The sequence below is a fragment of the Panthera onca genome, chromosome A1, assembly GCF_046562875.1.
Source record: "Panthera onca isolate mPanOnc1 chromosome A1, mPanOnc1 haplotype 2, whole genome shotgun sequence".
Classification (NCBI taxonomy): domain Eukaryota; kingdom Metazoa; phylum Chordata; class Mammalia; order Carnivora; family Felidae; genus Panthera; species Panthera onca.
In genome coordinates, this window is record NC_138339.1 from 162,144,421 (window position 1) to 162,166,585 (window position 22,165).

At 41.7% G+C, this 22,165-nt stretch overlaps 1 protein-coding gene across 2 annotated transcripts in view; it reads right to left on the reverse strand.

Annotated features, from left to right (window-relative positions):
- Positions 1-22,165, reverse strand: part of MYO16 (myosin XVI) — a 611,293-nt gene that overhangs the window by 310,672 nt on the left and 278,456 nt on the right. For both annotated transcript variants that reach the window (XM_060636706.3, XM_060636705.3), the window contains exons 10-11: positions 11,609-11,759; positions 2,289-2,399 (exon numbers count right to left, since the gene is read on the reverse strand). In XM_060636706.3, the coding sequence (XP_060492689.3) occupies positions 2,289-2,399; positions 11,609-11,759 (262 nt within the window). The remainder of the gene's footprint in view (positions 1-2,288; positions 2,400-11,608; positions 11,760-22,165) is intronic.

A 22,165-nucleotide genomic window follows, 5' to 3' on the forward strand; every position in this document is an offset into this window, starting at 1 on the left:
AAACTTCCATTTCCAATTCATCATGGACTGATACTTTTGTAAAACGTAATAAAAATGAATTCCTGTAAATGTGACATTGGAAAAGACAAAGACATACAAAGCACAAGCCTGGATTCTTTTCAGATTCAACAGAAGGAAATGAAACCATCAAATTGCCAAAAGAGGTTCTAAATGCTTACTCTCCCTGCAGAACGGTAATAAAAAGCTCATACACCCAATGGTTCACAGGATACTTTGAAAATCACTTGTTATTATTCAATCAATAATGTTGAAATTGCTTGTCTACCCATTAAAGGAGAGTTCCAATAACATAACTTAGGGCACTCATCACAAAATTGATCCCAGACGATTTAGCTCTTCAATATTTCAGGTGTGGAAAGGAAGAAAATCACGTCTCACACGGTGGCAAATTTATATTTTATGTGAGCTTGAACAAAGCAGGGAATATTAATTCTGATGGTCCAGAGAGAAAGAGAAACCCAGTGAGCAGAGAGAGTCTAAGAAGAGGGTCCCGTGTCGGGAGGAGCTGATAAACAGCAGGAAATACCTGTCACTTGCGATTGTAAAGTGCTTGACCAGGCCTCACGGTAAGTAAAATCAGCATGGGTCTTATTCTCACTGAGCCAGAGCCCGAAACAGCACCCAAAGATCAATCAAGGGACCGGTAAGGTATAAAATCACAAGCAGTCACAAGAAAGATCCATCACAACTTTATCTGGGGAGGTTTCCTTGAAGACTGAAGAACTTTTGAGGGGGAGTTTGTGAAGCTAAGTGTTTATTTCATGGGGTAGAGAGAGAAACTTAGGGGAAAGCAAAACAGGCTGAGAAAAATCCTGGTGTAGACAGGAAGGCAGCTGCCGGAGGCCGAGAGCATCAACGCTTAGTGTCCGGGGGCTGGATCGTGAATGAAGATTGTGGCTGTCCTCCCATGAAAAACGAGAAGCCACAGAGAAGTCAAAGAACGGGGGTTTCAAGATTACACTGGTTCATTACAAAAATTACTCTAGTTCCTTGTGAGGTCAGGTGGAGAGGGAACAAGTTTGTCTCTGGACGGCTGGGAGGCGGTTGGGGAAGAGAGGACAGTGGTCTTGATGAGAACGGTGACCGCCAAGAAGTAGACTAAGTGGGTATCAGGGACACAGAGGCACTTGAGAAGCATGAAGGAAACACAGAAATCCAAAACAGTTCAAGCAATGGTCTTCTGGCAATATAATTAAGAAGTCAAAAGGAGGAAGTTGTGGTAGAAGAGAAGAAATCAGCACAATGCTAGAAAAGGTGAGGGAACGGAATAACAACAATACACAAATCACAAGAGTAACAGGGGCCAAGGTCATCAGGTTTCCCCACTTTATGCCAATGACGTAATTCCCTTCATTTTGATAGAAACATTTAATTTTACGTGTATTTGCAGAGGCGGCCGATTCATCCAAGCGTTAAGAGGCTGTGCTGAATTTGCGTAGGTTAATCAGCACCTGGCGATTTATGACTGGTAAGGAAATCTCAGGCTTCACATTTACATGAAAATTACTTAATCAATTTCTCGGTAGACCAGGAGAAAAAGGGGGTTATCAAAAAGGGATAGCAGATATGGGCATAATCAGATTTCCCTACAGACATTCTGATTGAATTGCTATGAGTTGAACATAACAAATTCAAGGACAGAGAGAGTCGGACAGAGCCAGAGACTGAGATTACATGGGGTCTAAATTGTTCTGTGCATTGGAAGAAATAACACATATAAACCAGGGCAGAACCACAGCAAATTAATTCTCCATGCCGTTTGTCAACTGTGTCATATATTCATATCCTGTTATCAGAGATGGGCGTATAAAGTATTTACTTTACAGACAAAGCGTTTCCTGATAACTGAGAGGGACAATAGTTTCTCTTTTCACGCACACTGACCTGAGGAGTCAACTCTACTTCCTCAGCTTTCTTTTCCAGATCGGGCAGGCTATGTAGAACACAGGAAACAAACAGCATTTTGATAAGTGACTTGAAGATCCTTCTGTTTCTAGCAAGATCTTCTTCCACAGCAAACGTGACAACCGGAAAGCTGTCTACCCACAGGGTATTACCTTTCACTTAACAACTCTGAAATTTGGATCTCTGCTGAACCTGCCTTGGAACTCAATCAGAATGAACCCAAACTCCGAGAAATCCACCTTAAGCTGTCAGCATGCCCAGAGACAACACTAAGCCCTTTACCTGTAATATCTGCAGCACTGAAGGGTAAACACTGGCAGCAAGACAAAGGCAGTGCAAAAGGCAATTTCAAGGGCACTTACATATATCTGATTGTTCCCAAAGCGCTTCTGAATTTCATAAAGCAGGCTGCCATCATTCAGCTCACTGAGAGTTGCTAGGTCATCACTGGGAGCAGGAGGCATCAGCTTGACCTGGGGAAAAACATAAGTGAGATCAATTCTAATTGCTTTCCAATCAACTTTCTTCACAGCTGGATGTCCCAGTTTCAATTACATGTCAAAGGTTTAAAGGCCACGTGAGCCTGAAACCGCTATTAAAAGATGAAATGGTTCACTTCCAAGGAACAAAAAATTCAACAGCCACAGAGAAACGTATTCAGATGAGAATTTCGGTCCTGTGCCCGTGAGTGTGCACGCACGCTCACACACACGCACTGATACGAACACCCCCCGTGTTAACCTTACGTCCCGCAAAGGCATTAGTCTGTCAAAATTATTTCAGCATGTTGATTTTAAATGTAGACACCTGAGTCCTCTGTAAGACAAGCAGCTGAAAAGCTCACATATTTGCAGCGTTTTCCAAAGCTAAAGCAAAAATTTTCATATTACCCTTGTTGGCGTGGTGAAGGAAGCAGTGTGCCTGGAATTTACTTTCTGCATGCATGTAGGAGGAGGCCAGATTTTGAAAGAAGACTCCAGAATCTTGGCTTGGGATCTTTATTCTTTTCAACATTACACTTACAACGAAAGTAGCCGTGAGATTAAGATAATTCTGCCATCAAGAAAAAAATGCCTCCCTATTCAATTTCATGGAAAGTGACAGAGTTAAAAACAAAAACAAACAAACAAAAAAAAAACAAACACCTGGGAAACATTTCAATTAAAAAAGAGATGAATTTGAATTTGGATTAAATGTAAATCTATCATTTACGAGTTAAGAATGGACAATTTTTTTTGTAATGTTTATTTATTTATTTTAAGAGATAGGGAGAAGGGGCGTGTGTGAACAGCTGAGAGGCAGAGAGAGAGAGAATCCCAAGCAAGCTCCACACTCAGTGGGAAGCCCAGCACAGGGCTTGATCTCAGGACTGTGAGATCGCGACCTGAGCCGAGATCAAGAGTCAGACCCTCAAGTGACTGAGCCACCCAGGTGCCCCACGAATGGCCAATGTTTAATTTTACATACACAAGATAATGTTGTGCAAACTAGACACTCAATCTACTATGACAGCTTTGGTTTTCTTATGTCAAAACACAGGAGAGCCAAAGAACAAGAATATTGTGATTAACGCCTCTGTGGGCTCGTGGGTGCCCATAGCGAATTTTTAACAGCAGCAAGTTTACTTCTCTTATTTTTTGTTCGTGTTTGCATTCTCTAGTTGCATTTGCAGTTTGTATTTATAGTTGCGTTACAAATTTTATTATCGTATGCACCACTGTTACATAATTTGAACTTAAATATTACTGCTGATCAGCTAAATGTCTATGGCACTGACAATTACAAGTCACTGCCCTCCCAGACTGTTTATAATCCTAATGTATTAATAATGGAAACTCAAATTCTTTACTGGGAATTTCAAATGGTCAGAAGAGTGGTTTGTTTTTTCTTCCAGTTAGGAGGGTGTCATGGCCGTGGGCTCTGGTATTTGAGACACCACCATTTGGGAAAATAGCAAATACCCTATCCAATATGTATTAAAAATATATTAAAAATTAATTTGTGGGGCGCCTGGGTGGCTCAGTCGGTTAAGCATCCGACTTCAGCTCGGGTCATGATCTCACGGTGTGTGAGTTTGAGCCCCGAGTCGGGCTCTGTGCTGACAGCTCAGAGCCTGGAGCCTGCTGCGGATTCTGGGTCTCCCTCTCTCTCTGCCCCTCCCCCACTTGTGCTCTGTCTCTTTCTGTCTCTCAAAACTAAATAAATGTAAAAAAAAATAATTTGTAAAATATTCCAGACCTCATAAATGTCAAGAACAGGCCTCTCCCTGCCCCCCAATATTCCCAACAGAGCCAACACCTTGGGTTTATTTTCTCTGCTTTTCTAGCATTTAAAGGAAATATGCCTCAAAATACCTTTCAGAATTAACCTGAAATTAAGGTGCATATAACGTAGTCTTATTCAATTTAGTTGACTAGTTAATTTTAATTAGTTAGAGGCATAGCTTTAAGATGTTGATACTTTCACAAATACTTACTTAAATAGTTGAGCGGCATCCAAAAGCTGGTACTTGTTGCTGACAAAAATAGAAGTCATAATGTTCCACAACCCCCAGTATTTTCTGGGTTGTCAAAATCAGTTTTGGGATTGTGTGATATCTATGTGTGTTTTGTTTTTTTCTTTAACACGATACACTTAGTTCTACTTTGAAGAGTCTCATAATCCGAAAATGCTGCCAGGTAAGTAACTAGAAACGTGCTTGACGTACGCTGTGTTTGATTCGGTATTTCGTATCAGTCAGGCTCATTTGGGTAAAAATCTTACATACTGATTTGAGCTTCCCCACCTTAAATGCTGAAAACTGAAGCACGTTAAGAGATCGACTGCGTGTGTGTGTGTGTGTGTGTGTGTGTGTGTGTGTGTGTTGCCTTAAGTTTTTATTTATTTTGAGAGAGAGAGAGAGAGAGCACGCACAAGCTGGGGAGGGACAGAGAGAGAAGAAGAGACAGAGGATCACAAGCAGGCGCCTTGCTGTCTCTGCAGAGCCTGACGTGGGGCTCAGACTCACGAATCATGAGCTCGTGACCTGAGTTGAAACCAAGAGTTGGATGCTTAACCAACTGAGCCACCCAGGCTCCCTTACATTGATTATTTTTGTATTCAATGGGATGAATGGGTTGAAATCTCAGTGGTGTATCTTCCTGGTTGTGGGAATGTGAACATTTTTCTTCCCTAACATTACTAAGTCACTTTTGATCCTCTTTCGTACTAGGAAAGATAATGATGGGTCCCTCATTGGAGGCTGTGAGAATTAGTTTGCATGAAGGCCCAGCAAGGTGCCTGCTCTGTGGATAAGTGGGGGTGGGGGGTACATTGTTACACAGTTAGTAAAACATCTAGAGAGGGCCGGTGAGCACCAAAGATAAACTTTCTGCCAACTTCCCTGAGGACTGCCTTTGGAGGGAGGAGGGAGGAGGGAGGAGGCATTTGTAGAGGGCTCCGGGCCAATCTCTGTGGCTCTCAGCAAAGACACTCATCTTTCACCTGCTTTAAAAATTGGAGTTCTTTTTCATATATCCCTTTAAGGGGAAGGATCTGCTGTGAAATAATAATTTTAAAAAGTTTGAAATTCAGTGATGTGGTCCTTAATCAGTAGACGTAGAACTTAAGGCCCAGAGAAGCCACACGGTTTCCCTGGGGTCACACAGCTGAGCGGTCAGAAGTGGAAGCCGGGACAATAACCATTAGGTAACAGCGGAGAAAGTCTAGCAGATAATGAGTCAATCTGACAACGTATATTCAATAGTTTGCCTTTCGTTTTCTTGCTCCCTGGCCCGTAGCCAGGCACCTTGTTCAAGGTTTAGTACAAAGAGGGAGATAAGGGATGAGGTCTTTTACCTCAGTGTTTACAGTTTGCAGGGGGAAAAGTGAGGATGGTAAGTAAGAAATCACAATGAGGAAAAGCGCTAGGAGGGAAAACAGGATGCTCTGAAAAGTGACCAAGTGCACTTTGGCTCGGATGGTCTCAGAAGTCCTCTCTGAGGAAAGCGCAGCAAAGCTGAAACAGGACATAACTGCGGGAGGCCGTCCCATGGGGTGTGGGAGAGGACGGGCAGGGAGAGGGGAGGAGGGGGTAAGAGTCATAAAGTCAGAAAGCCCCCTGGAAGGCGCCCGTGGGCTGCAAGGTGGAAGGAAACAGGGCAGGTGGTGGTGCAGGAGGAGAGGGGGGCATGGGACAGGGATGGGTGGCAGAGGAGGGGAGCCCCCAAACTGCACTGGATTTATTACCTGGGACCCATGTACAAAAGATCAAAGGTTTAGGGGCGCCTGGGTGGCACAGTTGGTTAAGCGTCCGACTTCGGCTCAGGTCATGATCTCATGGTTCACGGGTTTGAGCCCCGTGTCAGGCTTTGTGCAGACAGCTCAGAGCCTGGAGCCAGAGACACAGATTCTGTGTCTCCCTCTTTCTCTGCACCTCCCTGCTCACACTCTGTCTCTCTGTCTCAAAAATAAACACTAAAAAAAAAAAAACAAATTTCAAAAGATCAAAGGTTTGCTTATACTGAAAGATACCTGCACTGGGCTACAGGGTCACTGGCTCAAGTGTTTGCCCTTAGACATGAAAGGAACTCAGAAAATAACTACAAATGGACAAGTATGTGTTTCCAAGAAATAAAGACTCCTGGCAAAAGTATTTATATAGAGAGATGCATAAAAGAAAACTTTCATTATCAATCTAGGGATGGATGTACATATCTTTTCTTTCCAGTGATTTTGCAATCATTTCCTAAAAGTATCATAATGCACACATGTACATAGACACAGATATTCACCCCCCAAAACAGGTATGTATGTGTGTGTATATAGACACACTTTATACACACACACGAACACACACATATATACGTATTCATGCATCTACATGATATGATACAAGACAATAATGGGTTGCAATAAGTTTGAACAATGCAAAAATAAGACAAAAGTCTCCATCAAGTTAGCATCCATATTTAACTCCCACACCATCATAAAAAGGAGACAAATCAAAAGCGAGATTTTTTTTCTTTAGAAGAAATGGTTTACGTTTCTAAGATAAGAAACTTCCTCTTACAGCCATAGCTCTAACAAGCTCAATGCGGACTTCTGGGTGTATGTTTAGAAAGCGCATGCAGAGTATGAACGGAAGCCCGACATTTGTTCTGACAAGCCCGAAAGAGCTATTGCAGACATCCATTGGTATTTTTGTGGATTTCCATCCACAGTGGCACAGCTGTTTCACAGGGTTAGGGAAAGTACTAGGCTGACAGTAAAAATGTGGAGACGCCTGAGCCTGTCTGCGGTAATGAAATGTGACAAATACAGTGTGAGAGCAGATCAAGGGAAGAATTCCTTGCATTCATCACATCAGGAGCCCAAAATGATCAGGAAGGAGGCTTTGATGATGGATTGTAAGCAAGGTTATCAGAGGGACACATTCTTTATAAAGATTTCAAAGGCACCGGGGCAGCTGCAAGTAGAAAGAACCAGAAAAACACATCTCCGAATATTTTTATGTTACAGTGGCAGGCTTGATAAGGTCTACTGTCGAAGTCTGCCAAACAATTATAACACAAGATAAAAGCGAGGTGGGATAAATATGTAAAAAAAAAAAATCCTCTCTGAGATTGGCCACTATGATTTCTATGAAGATATATATCCCTATCTATCTGTGTAAAAGGGGAGATCTAGAACATAAGGTAAATAGAGCTCAGGATAGATGGTCAGGAAGAACTTCAGAGAAACACTTTGAGAAATGTTTCGAGATCCAAAGGGAACTTAAGTTTGGGAAACACTCTGATTTCCCTGACTCCAGGTCATCCACACTTGCTTGGAGTGGCATCAGCTTTCCTGTTTTGTTCGTTTGTTTGTGACTTTTCATCCCTGGGAGATTAGCAGTACATGTGCAGAAACCATAAGTCCAGGGGACAGAGGAGGTGGTTTGACAAACGGGAGAAAACCATCAGGATCTTGAGGAGGGGATAAGGACCGAGTATTCATGAATGAAGAGGAGAGAGGAAGTTAGGAAAAAAACGAGGTGGCCAAGAGGTCATAACAGGGAAAAGGGTGATAATCTGACAAAATGCTAAGTTTTCCAAAGCTTAAGCCCACCACCGTGCCTAGATAGCATTTTAATTATTTCCCCTTGTTTTCGCTATTCTGTCAGATGTTTCTTTTAATTTTCTTAATGTTTTTATTCATTTTTGAGAGAGATTGAGACAGTGAATGAGCTGGGGAGGGGCAGAGAGAGAGGGAGAGACACAGAATCCGAAGCAGGCTCCAGGCTCCGAGCTGTCAGCACAGAGCCTGATGCGGGGCTCGAACCCATGAACTATGAGATCACAACTTGAGCTGAAGTCAGACTCTGAACCAACTGAGCCACTCAGGCGCCCCTGTTAGATGTTTCTAAGACAACAAAATGTATCAGGTTCTTTCACTTCCTATTGCTTCACCTGGCCAAGGGTTTACATTTTTGCGTATGTGAATATGGGTATTTCTCGGACCACAGAAAGAGAATTCTCGCCAACCGTCAAAAGCCCTGTAGCGCACAGGCAGCCATGGCATGCCGACCCCTCGCCTATTGATGGAACCATCGCAAGTCGACAGGGCTCTGCCAGGTGAACGGGGAGCTCCTTGGGGGTGTCCCCGATGAAGAACCAGATCCAGAGTAAAAAAGTACTTGTGACTCTTGGCAATTTGCTTCAGGTTCTGGAATTTGGTCATTTTCAAACTGAATCTGTAACGTGAGTGTAAGTTAAGTAATGAAAAGGGATAATAACTTGCCCATGGTGGGATTTTGAGGATTAGGATAATGCAGGTGAATGCATGGTTAAGCACTGAAATGTTAATACAAAGTATGATTTTGTGTTATTATTATCTAAAGTAATCTACATTTGCATTGAAAAAAAATAAAGCGTGGTGGATGTGTTGACTGGAATTAGATCAATTAAGAGCAGATACATTTAGGGGTAGAGAACTCAGCCATTCTGGCAAAACCTAACATACAGTGAATCTATACAAATAATAACAATAAAAATATAAATACATCTTACTGCATTTTTTAAATTTAATGTTTATTTATGTATTTTGAGAGAAAGAGAGCAGGAGAGGGGCAGAGAGGGGGTGGGGGAGAGGATCCCAAGCAGGCTCCGTGTGGTCAGTACAGAGCCCTACGCGGGGCTCAATCCCAGAACTGTGGGATCACAACCTGAGCTGAAATCAAGAGGTGGACACTCAGCCGACGAAGCCAGCCAGGTGCCCCCATCTTACTGCATTTTTACTCTGTTCTTGGTAATTGTGTTATAACCTTTATAGCCCTCTTCTTTTGTCAGCTCTGTAAAAACCCTGTGAGGACTATACTATGTACCCATTTTATAGATGGGTCTTATGAGCTCAAGGAACCTAGAGTCTAAGCAGCAGACCTGAACCAGAGCATCAGTCTTTCTCTGCACTCCCAGGCTACTGTGCCTTCACTAAGTGGAATAAAAATTGGACCCAAATTTCAAGTGTGAACTAAATTTTTACAAATATATTCAGAAAGGAAGGAAGCAGAAGAAGGGAGAGAGGGTAAAGTTAGGAAGTCAGGAAGTTAGAGAAGGACAGAAGGAGGCAGGGAGAGGAGAAAGGGAGGGAAAGGCAGAATGAAAAGGAAAGAAAAGGAAGAATGTATAACACACTTCGAAGGAACTTAAGAGGAATTCTCTCTCCATTCTCAGAGATAATACATGTTCGTTTTGGTGATTATCAGAACCGAAAAAGTTTCAATCAAGCCTTGAATATTCATTCACACAGTTACCATTTAATAAAACCTACATTTTAGAAAAACCAGGAAGGAGAGATATAGTGGTTTTGTTTCAATTTGTAAAGAAATTTTCCACATTCCACGTTTCCCTTTAAAATGCTATTCAGAAGGCTCTTGCTTCCACAAGCCTTTTCTGAAGCTCTCCTGTGAAACGTGAAAGTATAATTCAGCCAGTGGGTAACGTCGATCTTCCTCTGGAGAGAATCAGGGCCAAGGAGGGATGACAGCGGTGCCTTAAATCTTACCTAACATTCAATCTGTCTACTGTTACGAACTGAATTGCCTTCCTCCAAATTCATATGTTGAGGCTCTCAATGTGAGCATTTGGCGATGGGGTCTTAAGGAGGTAATAAAAGTTAAATGAGGTCACAGGGGTGGGGCCCTGATCCTATAGGATTGGTGTCCTTATAAGAGACACCAGACAGTTCTTTCCTTCTCTCTGTCTCTTTCCTCCCCACCACGACCACCTCCCAGATGAGGACACAGGGAGAAAGCAGCCAGGATGAGGACCTTTATCAGAAGAAACCTCATCAGTTGGTACCTTGATCTTGTACTTCAAGTCTCTAGGACTGTGAAAAATAAATTTCTGTTGCTTAAGCCACCCAGTTTGTAGTATTTTGTCATGGCAGCCTAAGCTGACAAATACACCTTCTAAAATTTAAAAGTATTGGGGCTCCCAGGTGGCTCAGTTGGTTAAGTGTCTGACTTCGGCTCAGGTCATGATCTCACCATTCATGCGTGGGTTCAAGCCCCGCATCGGGCTCTGTGCTGACATCTCAGAGCCTGGAGCCTGCTTCCAATTCCGTGTCTCTCTGTCTGCCCCTCCCCCACTCACTCTTTGTCTCTCTCTCTCTCTCTCTCTCTCTCAAAAGCAAATAAATAATAATTTTTAAAGTATCTCAAAATTACAAAAATCATTTATTAGTTATTTTGACATAACAAAAATTAATGAAACTAAAATTAAATTTTGAAAAGATGGCCTTTGGAAAACCTAGCTAAGATGTCTTTAAATTATCCGAAATTAGAGAGAAATAAAACAGTTTCAAGGATTACTCTGACATTTATAAAATTACTCTGCCACTTATAAAACATGAAGCATGTAAAAATCATTTATTTCTGTAGGAATGGTAACAGAAAATACACTAATTTCTATATCTCCCAGCTCATCAGAGTGATCGCCCATAACCTAGGCACTGCAGGACACACACACATACACACACACACACACACACACACACACACACACACAAAGTACACCACCACAGTTACTTTCCATAAATGACTCTTAGTGGTTGATTTTTCTTTCTTCTTATTATATAAAATAGTTGGATCTTTGAAGGAAACAAAAAGCATACTCCATGTAATAATCAAAATGACGACCAAACACATAACTGGAAGTATTCAGGAATCAGCATACTGGCTGAGCTTATGTTCCTGGTATAGAAGTCAAGAGTATAAAATTAAATCCTTCTAGGGGCGCCTGGGTGGCGCAGTCGGTTAAGCGTCCGACTTCAGCCAGGTCACGATCTCGCAGTCCGTGAGTTCGAGTCCCGCGTCAGGCTCTGGGCTGATGGCTCGGAGCCTGGAGCCTGTTTCCGATTCTGTGTCTCCCTCTCTCTCTGCCCCTCCCCCGTTCATGCTCTGTCTCTCTCTGTCCCAAAAATAAATAAAAAATGTTGAAAAAAAAAATTAAAAAAAAAAAATTAAATCCTTCTACAACACAAAAGCAGCTATGTTTAATGGTCAGTATAATGCCATGACAGTGTGTATATGGGAATTTTAAACCAAGTATTAACCTTTAGGTCATGAATTTTTCCTTGAATGGAAATTTGTGGGTGTTTGGTTTTGAAACGTTGGATTTTAAAGCATGATGCACTAAGCAGACCCACAGTAAAGACGTGTTACCTGTTCAGGTTTGGTGGGGACGTTCACTGTGGCATCTTCAGGGACGCTGTCCTGAGACTGTCGCTTGCATAGACCTTTTCTTGCATCTTTGAACATAATGTCTTTTTCCAACATACTGTCTTGCTTGGCAATCGGCAACACCAGGGGACTGCTACAGAAAATAATCAACATTGTAATTAGTCTTCTCTGGACACTGTCGTATTAATCAAAAAAGACCATAACAAAACTGGGCAGTTATAGAAAGGTGTTTTACTCAAATAAGAAACTGCTTCTCGACACGGAGGGGAAAAAAACAATCAACGGGAAATCTGTAAACTTTTCTATTCTAAATTTCACTCAATTTCAACCTTAAAAGAAAAAAATATATTCAACTTGAGAAGAAAATGTTTACAAATGTATATATGACATAAAAGAAAATCAATAAGCAATTTATAAGCAAATTATAAGCTAAGGTTGATACATGGTTGAACTAAGCAAGAGATTTAAGTGGGAAAGTGAATTGCAAACATGTAAAGGCCAAAATTACACAATTAATTAAAATATTGTTCATATACAATTTAAAATATGTTATAGAGGGGCGCCTTGGTGGCTCAGTTGGTTGAGCGTCCAACTCGGCTCAGGTCATGATCTCACACGGTCTGTGAGTTGGAGCCCCACGTCGGGCTCTGTGCTGATGGCTCAGAGCCCGGAGCCTGCTTCAGATTTTGTGTCTCCCTCTCTCTCTGCCCCTCCCCTGCTCATGCTCTGTCTCTCAAAAATAAACAAACATTGAAAAAAAATTAAAATATGTTATAGAATCTTGGGCAATATTTAGAGTTTGTAATGAAATATTAATAGGGGAATCCGAGAAGAATGATGTGCTCAAAGGTTGAAATATTACAAACAATAAGTTTCATTACTTCATATGGCTCAAACTAGGCAAAAAAAGAAAATAAAAGCCACTTCATTTTTTTTTGTTCCAAAGACATCATTGCCAAAAGAAAGCCATTATTATATAACGTTCATTAAAAATTAACACAATCTAAATGTTTAATTTGCATTGTAACATTTTATGATAGCGAGATTTAAAACTGCATTTCCCTAAATGTTACCATACAAGCAAAAATATATACCTATTTAATCAAGCGCAATATATAAAAACATATTTATTTCATGTATTCTGTTACAGCACTTGTAATTCTAATTAACGCTTAAATGCACTTTTTGGTTTGCAAAAAATTCAGGTTTATTGAGGTATTATTTACATAGAGTAAAACTGACTATGACTCACTTTTTGTAGATGTACATGCATTTGCAGATGTATGTGTCGAATACATATATAGTTGTAAATGGTTAAATATATGTATTTGTGTAGCCCACATAACCAGTGCTATATAGGATTTTTATCATTCCCAACCATCTCTTTGTGCCTGTTCTTTGTTTGTTTGTGTTTTAATTTCTTTAAGTAATCTCTACATCCCGTTGGGACTTGAACTCACAACCCTGAGATCAAGAGTCACACTCTCCTCCGACTGGGCCAGCCAGGTGCCCATATTTGTGCTTGTTCTTTGGAGCCAGTCATGTCCACTCACCTCCTGCCCCTTGCAACCACTGATAATTATTTCTTTCACTATAGTTTTGCCTTTTCTAAAATGTCAGAAAGGGATCAAAGAGCACGTAGCTGCCTGCGTCTGCTTCCACTTACTTAGCATAATGTTTTTGAGGTTGGTCGGTGGCTTGTTTTTAGTGCCGACTGGTAGTCTGCTGTGGAACATGCGACACTCGGGCTATCCATGCACCAAACGTTTGGGTTTGTCCAGGTGTTGTCAAGTGTAAATGAAGCTTCTACACGCAGCTGTGTACAGGTGTTTGGGCAGACACATGCTCTCATTTATCTTGGTTAAAAACCTAGATGAAACTCCACAAACTGTTTCTGACGTGGTGCTCCCCCCAGCAGTGCCTTGGCAATTCCTTTGCCTCACAGTCTTGCCAATGTTTCTCTCTCTTTTTATTTTTTTTAATTAAAAACTTTTTTTAATGTTTTATTTTTGAGAGACAGAGAGAGACAGCATGGTTTGGGGAGGAGCAGAGAGACAGGGAGACACAGAATCCGAAGCAGGCTCCAGGCTCTGAGCTGTCATCACAGAGCCCTCCGCGGGGCTCGAACCCACAAACTCTGAGATCGTGACCTGAGCCAAAGTTGGACGCCTAGCCGACTGAGCCACCCAGGTGCCCCACTTCTCTCTCTTTTTAAAATCCACTCTAGTAGGTATGTTAGTGGTTTCTCGCTGTGGTTTCAATCTGTATCTTAATGTGCTTATTCAATATAAAAAGCTCTTCTCTGGTAAAGTGGGTGTTCAAATCTTTGTTGCCTGAGTACTGGCTTTATATATTCTGGTTCCCAGTCCTTTATCAGATGCATACATGGCAAGTATTTTCTCCCAGTCTGGGTCTTATCTTTTCATTTTCTTTATAGTGTGTTTCAAAATATGTTGTTCCTTTTTTTTTTTCCCCCTCTTATGACTTGGGTTTCTTGTGTCTTATCTAAGAATTCTTTTCTTAACCCAAGATCAAAAAGGTTTTCTCCCAGGTTATATTCCAGAAACGTTATAGTTTTGTGCTTTACATTTGAGTCTATAATCCATCGTGAGTGGGTTTCGTATATGGAGTTGTACACGCGTCAAGTTTCATTATTTTTTTCCTATGGCTGGCTGTCCAAGTGTTCCAGCCAATTATCTGGATACCTTTGTTAACATTCAGTTGACCATATATGTGTGGGTCTATCTGGGGGTACTCCAGTGTGTTCCACTGATATAACAGTCTAGTCTCACATCAATATTGCATTGTCTTGCTTTATTAAAAACTTTTTTTTAATATATATTTACTTTTGAGACAGAGAGAGACAAAGCATGAATGGGGGAGGGGCAGAGAGAGAGGGAGACACAGAATCGGAAGCAGGCTCCAGGCTCTGAGCCATCAGCCCAGAGCCTGACGCGGGGCTCGAACTCACGAACCGTGAGATCGTGACCTGAGCTGAAGTCGGACGCTCAACCGACTGAGCCACCCAGGCGCCCCTGCATTGTCTTGCTTTAATACACCTTCACAGTAAGACTCAAAAATCAAGTACTAGGTTCATCCAACTTTGCTCTTTTGCTTTGGCTATTCAAGATCATTAACATTTTCATATAGACTTTACAATCTATTTGTCAATGTTTATAAACACGCCCATTGGGACTTTGATTAGCATTGTGCTCAACCGGTAAATCAATTTGGGGGAGGGTTTACATATTAACGGTGTTGAATTCTGTCACCCATAAGCACAGTATCTTTATTTATTCTGATCATTAATTTTCCTCAGTATTCTTGTAACTTTTGGTATTAAAACCTTCCAAATATCTGTTAGATTTATTCTGTTGTATTGCATGTTTTCGCGCCATTACAAGGGAATTTTTTATTTCAATCTCCTCTTGCTGTATAGAGAAATGCAAATGATTTTGTAGATTAACAGTGCTAGGGGTGGAGGAAAGCATCCTGAAGGGCTTCTTTTAGTAACCACAACGTCTCATTGTTTTACAGCCTGTCTCTGTGCCCTATCTTCCAAATGTACAACAGAGTCTAGCAAAGTGTGGAAAAACAACAACAGTAAATGGGCTGCATTAATGCCAGGCCTGAGGGAAAGGCCCGAGGAACACTTTTACAGAAATGTGAGGTCGGTTATGCATCCCTTGAGCTCTGGATGATGATGGTTTACTCAATGAAGACATATTTAAGTAGGTGAGGCGACAGGGGAGCACACTAACGAGGCAGCCTGGTGCAGAACAGTGACAAGTGTACTGTGTCTGTGTCATAAAAGCACAACGTTTGATGCTCACTCTGCCATCCTGGGCAAGCTATATACACATTCTCTAAAACCAATCTGTAAAAAAAGACCGGTGTTGGATTTCCAACATAATGCATACAAAGGGCTTAGCACAATGACTACAGGAATAAGCAGGCAGTGAAATTAGCTATTGTTAGTTGCACGTGCCCAGCGCTGTGAAGTTTGCTCTGCTTACAAACTAACAGGTCAGCTTGGCACTATTTCATGGAGAAGCGTGGGAGACAAGAGATTCCCAGATCTGAGACTGAGGATGTTGTTACTCACAGACGGCACACACAGAGTTTCGTGTTTGCACCATGTCCCACGATGGGCCCACACAGGTGGACCTCCACGGACACCTGCACCCACAGTGTGTTGTGTTGTAGGACAGAGTCCCGGCCAAGAGTCAAATACTTTTTGAGTGAGCAGCGAACACTGCACCAAGTAGCTGGTAAGCCAGTGCCACTCCCCTCAAGTGAGTTCTGTGGTCTCCTTGAGCTACTTGGTGGCCTGCACACCAAGTGCTCAAAGCCCATGGCAGACTATTCTTTCCAAGAGTACAGTTATTAATTTTAAAAATTCTTGGGGCGCCTGGGTGGCCTAGTCGGTTAAGCATCTGACTTCGGCTCAGATCATAATCTCCTAGTTCGTGGGTTCAAGCCCTGTGTTGGCCTCTGTGCTGACAGCTCAGAGTCTGGAGCCTGCTTCGGATTCTGTGTCTCCCTCTCTCTTTGCCCCTCCCCTGCTTGCACTCTGTCTCTCAAAAATGAATAAACGTTAAACATTTTTTTTTAAATTCACTATATGATGGGGATGATTTTAATGCTTATAAAAATTTCATATCCAGATCTGCTTGAATACCATCAAGTGGTAAGGTATCCACAACTGCAAAGGGGCCCTATTTCTTCCGTGAACAACTGGGCAACACTGCCCGCTGCCCTAACTGCTATTCATCCTCCCTGAGCTTCCGAGGTGTGTCCCATGCTTCTCTGACATGAGAACCCTTCAGGTATTTGAAGACCATTGCAGCTTCCCTATATTTTCTTTAATCTGAGTGGACCACCCACAAAACATTTTAATAATTACATGGTATTTAAGGCATGGTCATCTCCATTCTAAGTACTCCATCCATACTAACTCTTTATGGAACAACAACATTATAAAGACACATCTACTATTCCACCTATTTTATAGATGAGTACACTGGGGGACAGAGAGACGGACTGGCTGTGGACACACAGTGAGGCAGGACTACAGCTGGGACCTGAGGTCCAGAGCTTGTGTTCTTAGCCACCAGTCACACCGGCCACACCCACAATCCACCCTCACACTTACCAAAATATGTCCTTACTTATCTGGCCTTGTATATCAGCCATCTCTTTCTTTCTGCTTTGTCAGGAAGTTTTAAAAGAAAAAGAGAAAAGAAAAAAAAAACTAAAGAGAGGTTTTGCCTATACTGTGCCAAGTGTTCTGAGTATAAAGTGATGAATAAAGCAGTGGTTTGACTAGTCAGGTAGAAACCACAGAAAATCACCAGTTAGAAAGGATTTCTATGTTCCTGTTGTAAAATGTATTTATTTATTTTGGGCACAGAGAGAGAGAATCCCAGGCAGGCTCCAGACTGTCAGTGCAGAGCCCAGTGCAGGGCTCAAACTCAGGAACCGTGAGATCAAGACCTGAGCCAAAGTCAGCCACTGAACCGACTGAGCCACCCAAGTGCCCCACAAAGGATTTCTGAAAGGGAGAAACAGTGAGTTTACTAAAACAGCCAAACAACCCCTTTCCTATCTCAAATCTAATCACAGTGTTACTAGCGGGTTCTATCATATTTCCAACTGAGAGGTATACTCAGAAAGAAGATTGATCCAGGAATACAGTGACCTCTTTCTAAGTCGGTTTCTGCCTCAGGTTGGCAATCACCTGACCTTCTAAGCCTTCACAATCTCTGGGCCATAGCTGCGCCTTTGCAAATGCAGGAGTTAGACGAGGCAGTATCTAAGTGTATGCTAAGCCCTACAGTTCTGTGATGCTAACACGTGCTCCCTCCTCCGACGCGTTTTCACCTACGTCTTTAAAAATCACTTCCACACTCAATAACTTAATATCATAGGTCTACTACTAACAATAATTGTAAGTAACTAGTTAAAAATACTCTTATTCATATAAGAAAAACAATGATTCTAAATAATACAGTTGGATCACATGGTAACATATTTGTCATATGCATATTTTCTATAAGAAACTGCAAAGCATGAGGCACGTGGGTAGCTCTGTGGGTTAAGGGTCTGACTCTTGATTTCAGCTCAGGTCATGATCTCACGGTTTGTGGGTTCCAGCCCCGTGTTGGCCTCTGAGCAGAAAACTCAGAGCCTGCTTAGGATTCTCTCTCTACTCTCTCTCTGCTCTTCCTTTGATTGCATGCTCGATCTCTCTGTCTCTCTCAAAATAAATAAATAAACATTAAATAAATGTAAAGCATGTACCTTGGCTGCCGGCATATGGTAATTTTTTGAATGCTCATGGAACAACTCTTCTTTAAGTTTCCATTCCACTTGTAAAATGAAGGATATTTCATCCATAATCATTGTGATTACCTACAGCATTCATCTAAGTTCACTTCTATATATTTAAATTTTCACTGATTATCCATTTGTACACTGTGAAAATGTATGAAAATGCTCTTTTTCTAGAAAAAGGAATAATAATGTTTAAGTACTCACTGCGGTTTGTTTCAATACACATTAAATTTTTATCAATCCAAAATATTTATGATATGAGATTGATTTTTAGAAAAATAAGATGTAATTATATAGACAGAACAAGAATTCAATAAAGAAAAAGAAACACTTAAAGGATAAGAAGGAATGGACCAAATTAATAGGAGTTTCATTAAAAAGGAGTTTCATTAAAAAGGAGTTTCATTAAAAAATCCTTTGTGGGGGGTGCCTGGGTGGCTCAGTCAATTAAGTGTCTGACAAGATCTCACTGTGGTGAGATCGAGCTCCATGTGGGGCTCCACACTGGGCATGGGGCCTGCTTGGGGTTCTCTCTCTCTCTCTCTCTCTCTCTCTCAAAGGTGGACTACTGATGCAGATGGACTTCACAGTCTCCTCTCTCAGCTCACCTTCAGAACAGCTTCTCTCCAGCTCTAGACTGCCTCCCTCCCTTTTCTTAGAGCTCTTACCTTAGAGAACGTTCCACTGTAAATTTGCCCTTTGTCCCTCTGGGCTGTAAATATTCTACAACTGGCAACATCCTCCCCCAGGACCTGGGAGCTATTCTCTAGAAATGTAACCATGAGGCTCATTGAGGGAAGGAGCCCCAATCTCCTGGTCTCTGTGGGAGGGTAGGAGCCTCACTTCCTTAAGCACTAACCAGTGAACTGTGGATGGCCTCCTCACAAGGACCAGCCTTCCTGCTTTTCCAGGCTTTTCCACACACTCATCCCAGTGCTTAAAAGCTCTCTGACCTTTTGTATCAAGAGTCAAGTTCAGTCTCCTTCCCTCTAGTGCAAGAGTCTTGAATAAGTTCTTCCTTTCACCTTTAACTTCTCTGGTATCAATTTTTCTTTTGACATTAATGAGTGAATTTTTTCATGCTTCTATATGCTTTCCTGGACTTTCCAATTTTTCCTCCGTGAGAAAATTTTAATTTTATAAAAAAGGTGTCAGGAATAGAAGTCTATCAGTGAAAACCAGAAAAAATAGGAAGGAAAATAGTAAAAGAAGGCTTAAGTAAGGCAGATTCCACAAACGTAAAGAAAATGAAACAGCTACTATCCAAGAGAAGTTTAGATTAAAAGGGCGAGAGATCACTTTAACCTGACCGTGGAAAAAACCACATGACACTATTCCGGCAGACAATCAATTTCTGAACTCTATTGGATTTAGTCAAGACTTACTTATTTCTAGAAACATAAAAGGCATTTCATGCAGAGCAAATGTGCCTGTAGCAACTGGGATTTTGTTTCTGAAAATGGAAACAGGAAGGTAATAAAACAAAACTAACAAAAGCAACAATCATTGCCCATTCTGACACCAGCAATTTTAGAAAACTATAGAAAACAAACAAAATTGCCAAATGGAGATATAGTAGGCCAACAAAAAAAATCTCATCAAAATAAATGTAAAGAAATGGCATATATGGGGTGCCTGGGTGGCTCAGTCGGTTAAGCATCCTACTCCAGCTCAGGTCATGTGTTCATGAGTTCGAGCCCCACGTCGGGCTCTGTGCTGACAGCTCGGAGCCTGGAGCCTGCTTCGGATTCTGTGCCTCCCTCTCTCTCTCTGCCCCTACCCCCACTCTCAAAAATAAATAAACATTAAAAAAAAAAAGGAAATGGCATATGTGACTCGGTTATTGTGGTGGTGATGTACTGAATAGATCTCAATTTTAATCCTAACAACACAGCTACATGAATGACTTACCACAGGGAATTTGGGTTTTTCTGCATCTACAAAATAATTATCTAAAGGTTAATTTTGAAGGAAACAGTTCCTGGACAGCTTTGAATTAACTGCTATCTTTGCCCAACACCATCCCCCTCCAAATAACTTTAGTTTGTGTCGTTAAAAAACTACAATGAAAAAAAAACCACTTTGATAAAATATTCCTTGTGTTTAGGAAACAAAAATGTCAATGTGTCTCATGGTTAAACGGGAAATGACGCTGTTGTTAAGATATTTGATATTCACCTTGTAGTTCTCAACCGATACCTGCAAAGAAATTTTCAGACTAAAATAAAGTGAGTCGAATGCGTCCACTCTGGGAATACGTGAAGGGAATTTCTGGATAGGCCATGTTATACTGTTATGCTGTCTAGCATGTGTTTATGTTTCTGAGTAGGTATTTAATGAATGATATTTATACGAAACAACATGACTATCGTTCACTTGAATCAAGGAAACACTTAATAATCTGCATTTCTCCATCATTTTTAGCAAGTACATTTGATAGAATGTGGTAAAACTTAAGCCACCAGCATGGGTGTGCCGAGTGAGTGAGAGTATACACACGGCGTATAATATAAAAAGAGAAGAGAATGAGGTGTGTGTGTGTGTGGTAGCTTATGGAATAAATGCTCTGAAAGGTAGTGAGCCCCATCTCTGGGGCAGTTTCAGGTGTAGGGGAAAGAACTGACTAGAAAGGGAAATGCTGATCCCGTCCCTCTACCTTCATGAGTTAGGCAATGTGTCTTCTAGACCTCAGTAAAACCAGAGACTCACGACAGTGTGGTTTGCAACCAACTGTAGAAGACTGACTAGTTATCCAACCATGTTTGAGGGATAGTGTAAATGGTTTAAACTTGGAAATCAGATTAAATAATTCTCCATGTTTCATCGTGTCCCTGGATTGTGTGACATTTCTCTCCATCCCCCACTAGACCATGGAAGCCATTCCTACCTGTAAGTTCACGTGGAACTGACCGACAGCTTTGTCAAGACTGTGTGATGCAAAGCTTCCAAAGACTCCGAAGAATCCAGGGCTGGGAGTGTGGTCTGACTTTATCTCAGGTGAACTTATTTTACTGCAAAATGGTCACAGAAATTGCGCTGATTTTGAAAATGTTCAGGTCATTCAGGGTCAGTAGTAAATGTACAACAACAACCGCCCCACAGGAGAAACCAGAGATGTGGTGTTCCCCCATCGGGGCAAGGCCATTCATTAATGGCTGTAGCACAGGTGTGTCTAAGGATCGAAGAGTAAAAATGCACTTTTCAGTATTGCTTATCCTGAATTACTCGGAGACATTTCTGCAAAGAAAGCCCCATGTGTGGTGTTGAGACATGGGTCGAAGGCTATGTCCTTCATTTGCAACATAATTTTTCTAATACACTGCATGACAAGACCGCAACCATGAGCCCAGGGAGATACTCAAGGCAATCTTCTTGAGCCTGTTCCCAGTCAGGCTCAATGATTATTGAAACTGCTTTGATATGCAAATCGTATTTACTGTCCACTGAGCAAGAAAAGGCTGTAGAAGAAATCTTGTGTGGCCACAGTTGGCCTGCTTTTGAATGAATGCATGATGGGCCTCTCTCAGAAAATGTGGCCTCTTCAAGGCTTTCTGTAACATCTATTCTAAGACCGTCGTGGGTCTCAGGTTTTATTGAGGTCAAAGACACATTGCAAAACCCATACTCTGCCCTTTGAAAAATCACCACAGGGTATTTCTTCTCATCAACGGCCACTTGGCTGATGCACCCTGGGGCCCGCGCACCCCCAGCCCCTTGTGCTTTTTTCGTCCTTGGCCCTGCTCAGGTCTGCCTCTTTCCAGACTTATCCCTGTCACATCTTTTCTCCATCCCAAGTGCTACATGACTCAGAAACCCTGCAGACCCAGCCCCGAAGCAACCTAATCAGAGGACGCACCCGCCCAAAGCTGGTCTTCTCTGAGATTGGATGTTTCTTTCCAGCTTCTTAGAAAACAAGTCTTTCTCTAAATGGTTCATATTCAGTTCGACAGCACCAAACGGCAAGCTGAATTCTATTGTCTCCGCGTATAGCTACAAGGCCTTTCTTCTTTAGATGATTATGCTGACAATTCACAGACGGATGGAAAAACATCTGGTTTTCCTTTCATCGTTTCTCAAGCATGTATGTCGAATCACAGTGAGCCAGAGACGCTGCGCTCTAAGTGTTTCAGAAAGATTGTCACTGAGTTATCAAGAGCACGTTCAAGAGACATCTGTCTCTTGACATCACTGGGTGGCCTCCTG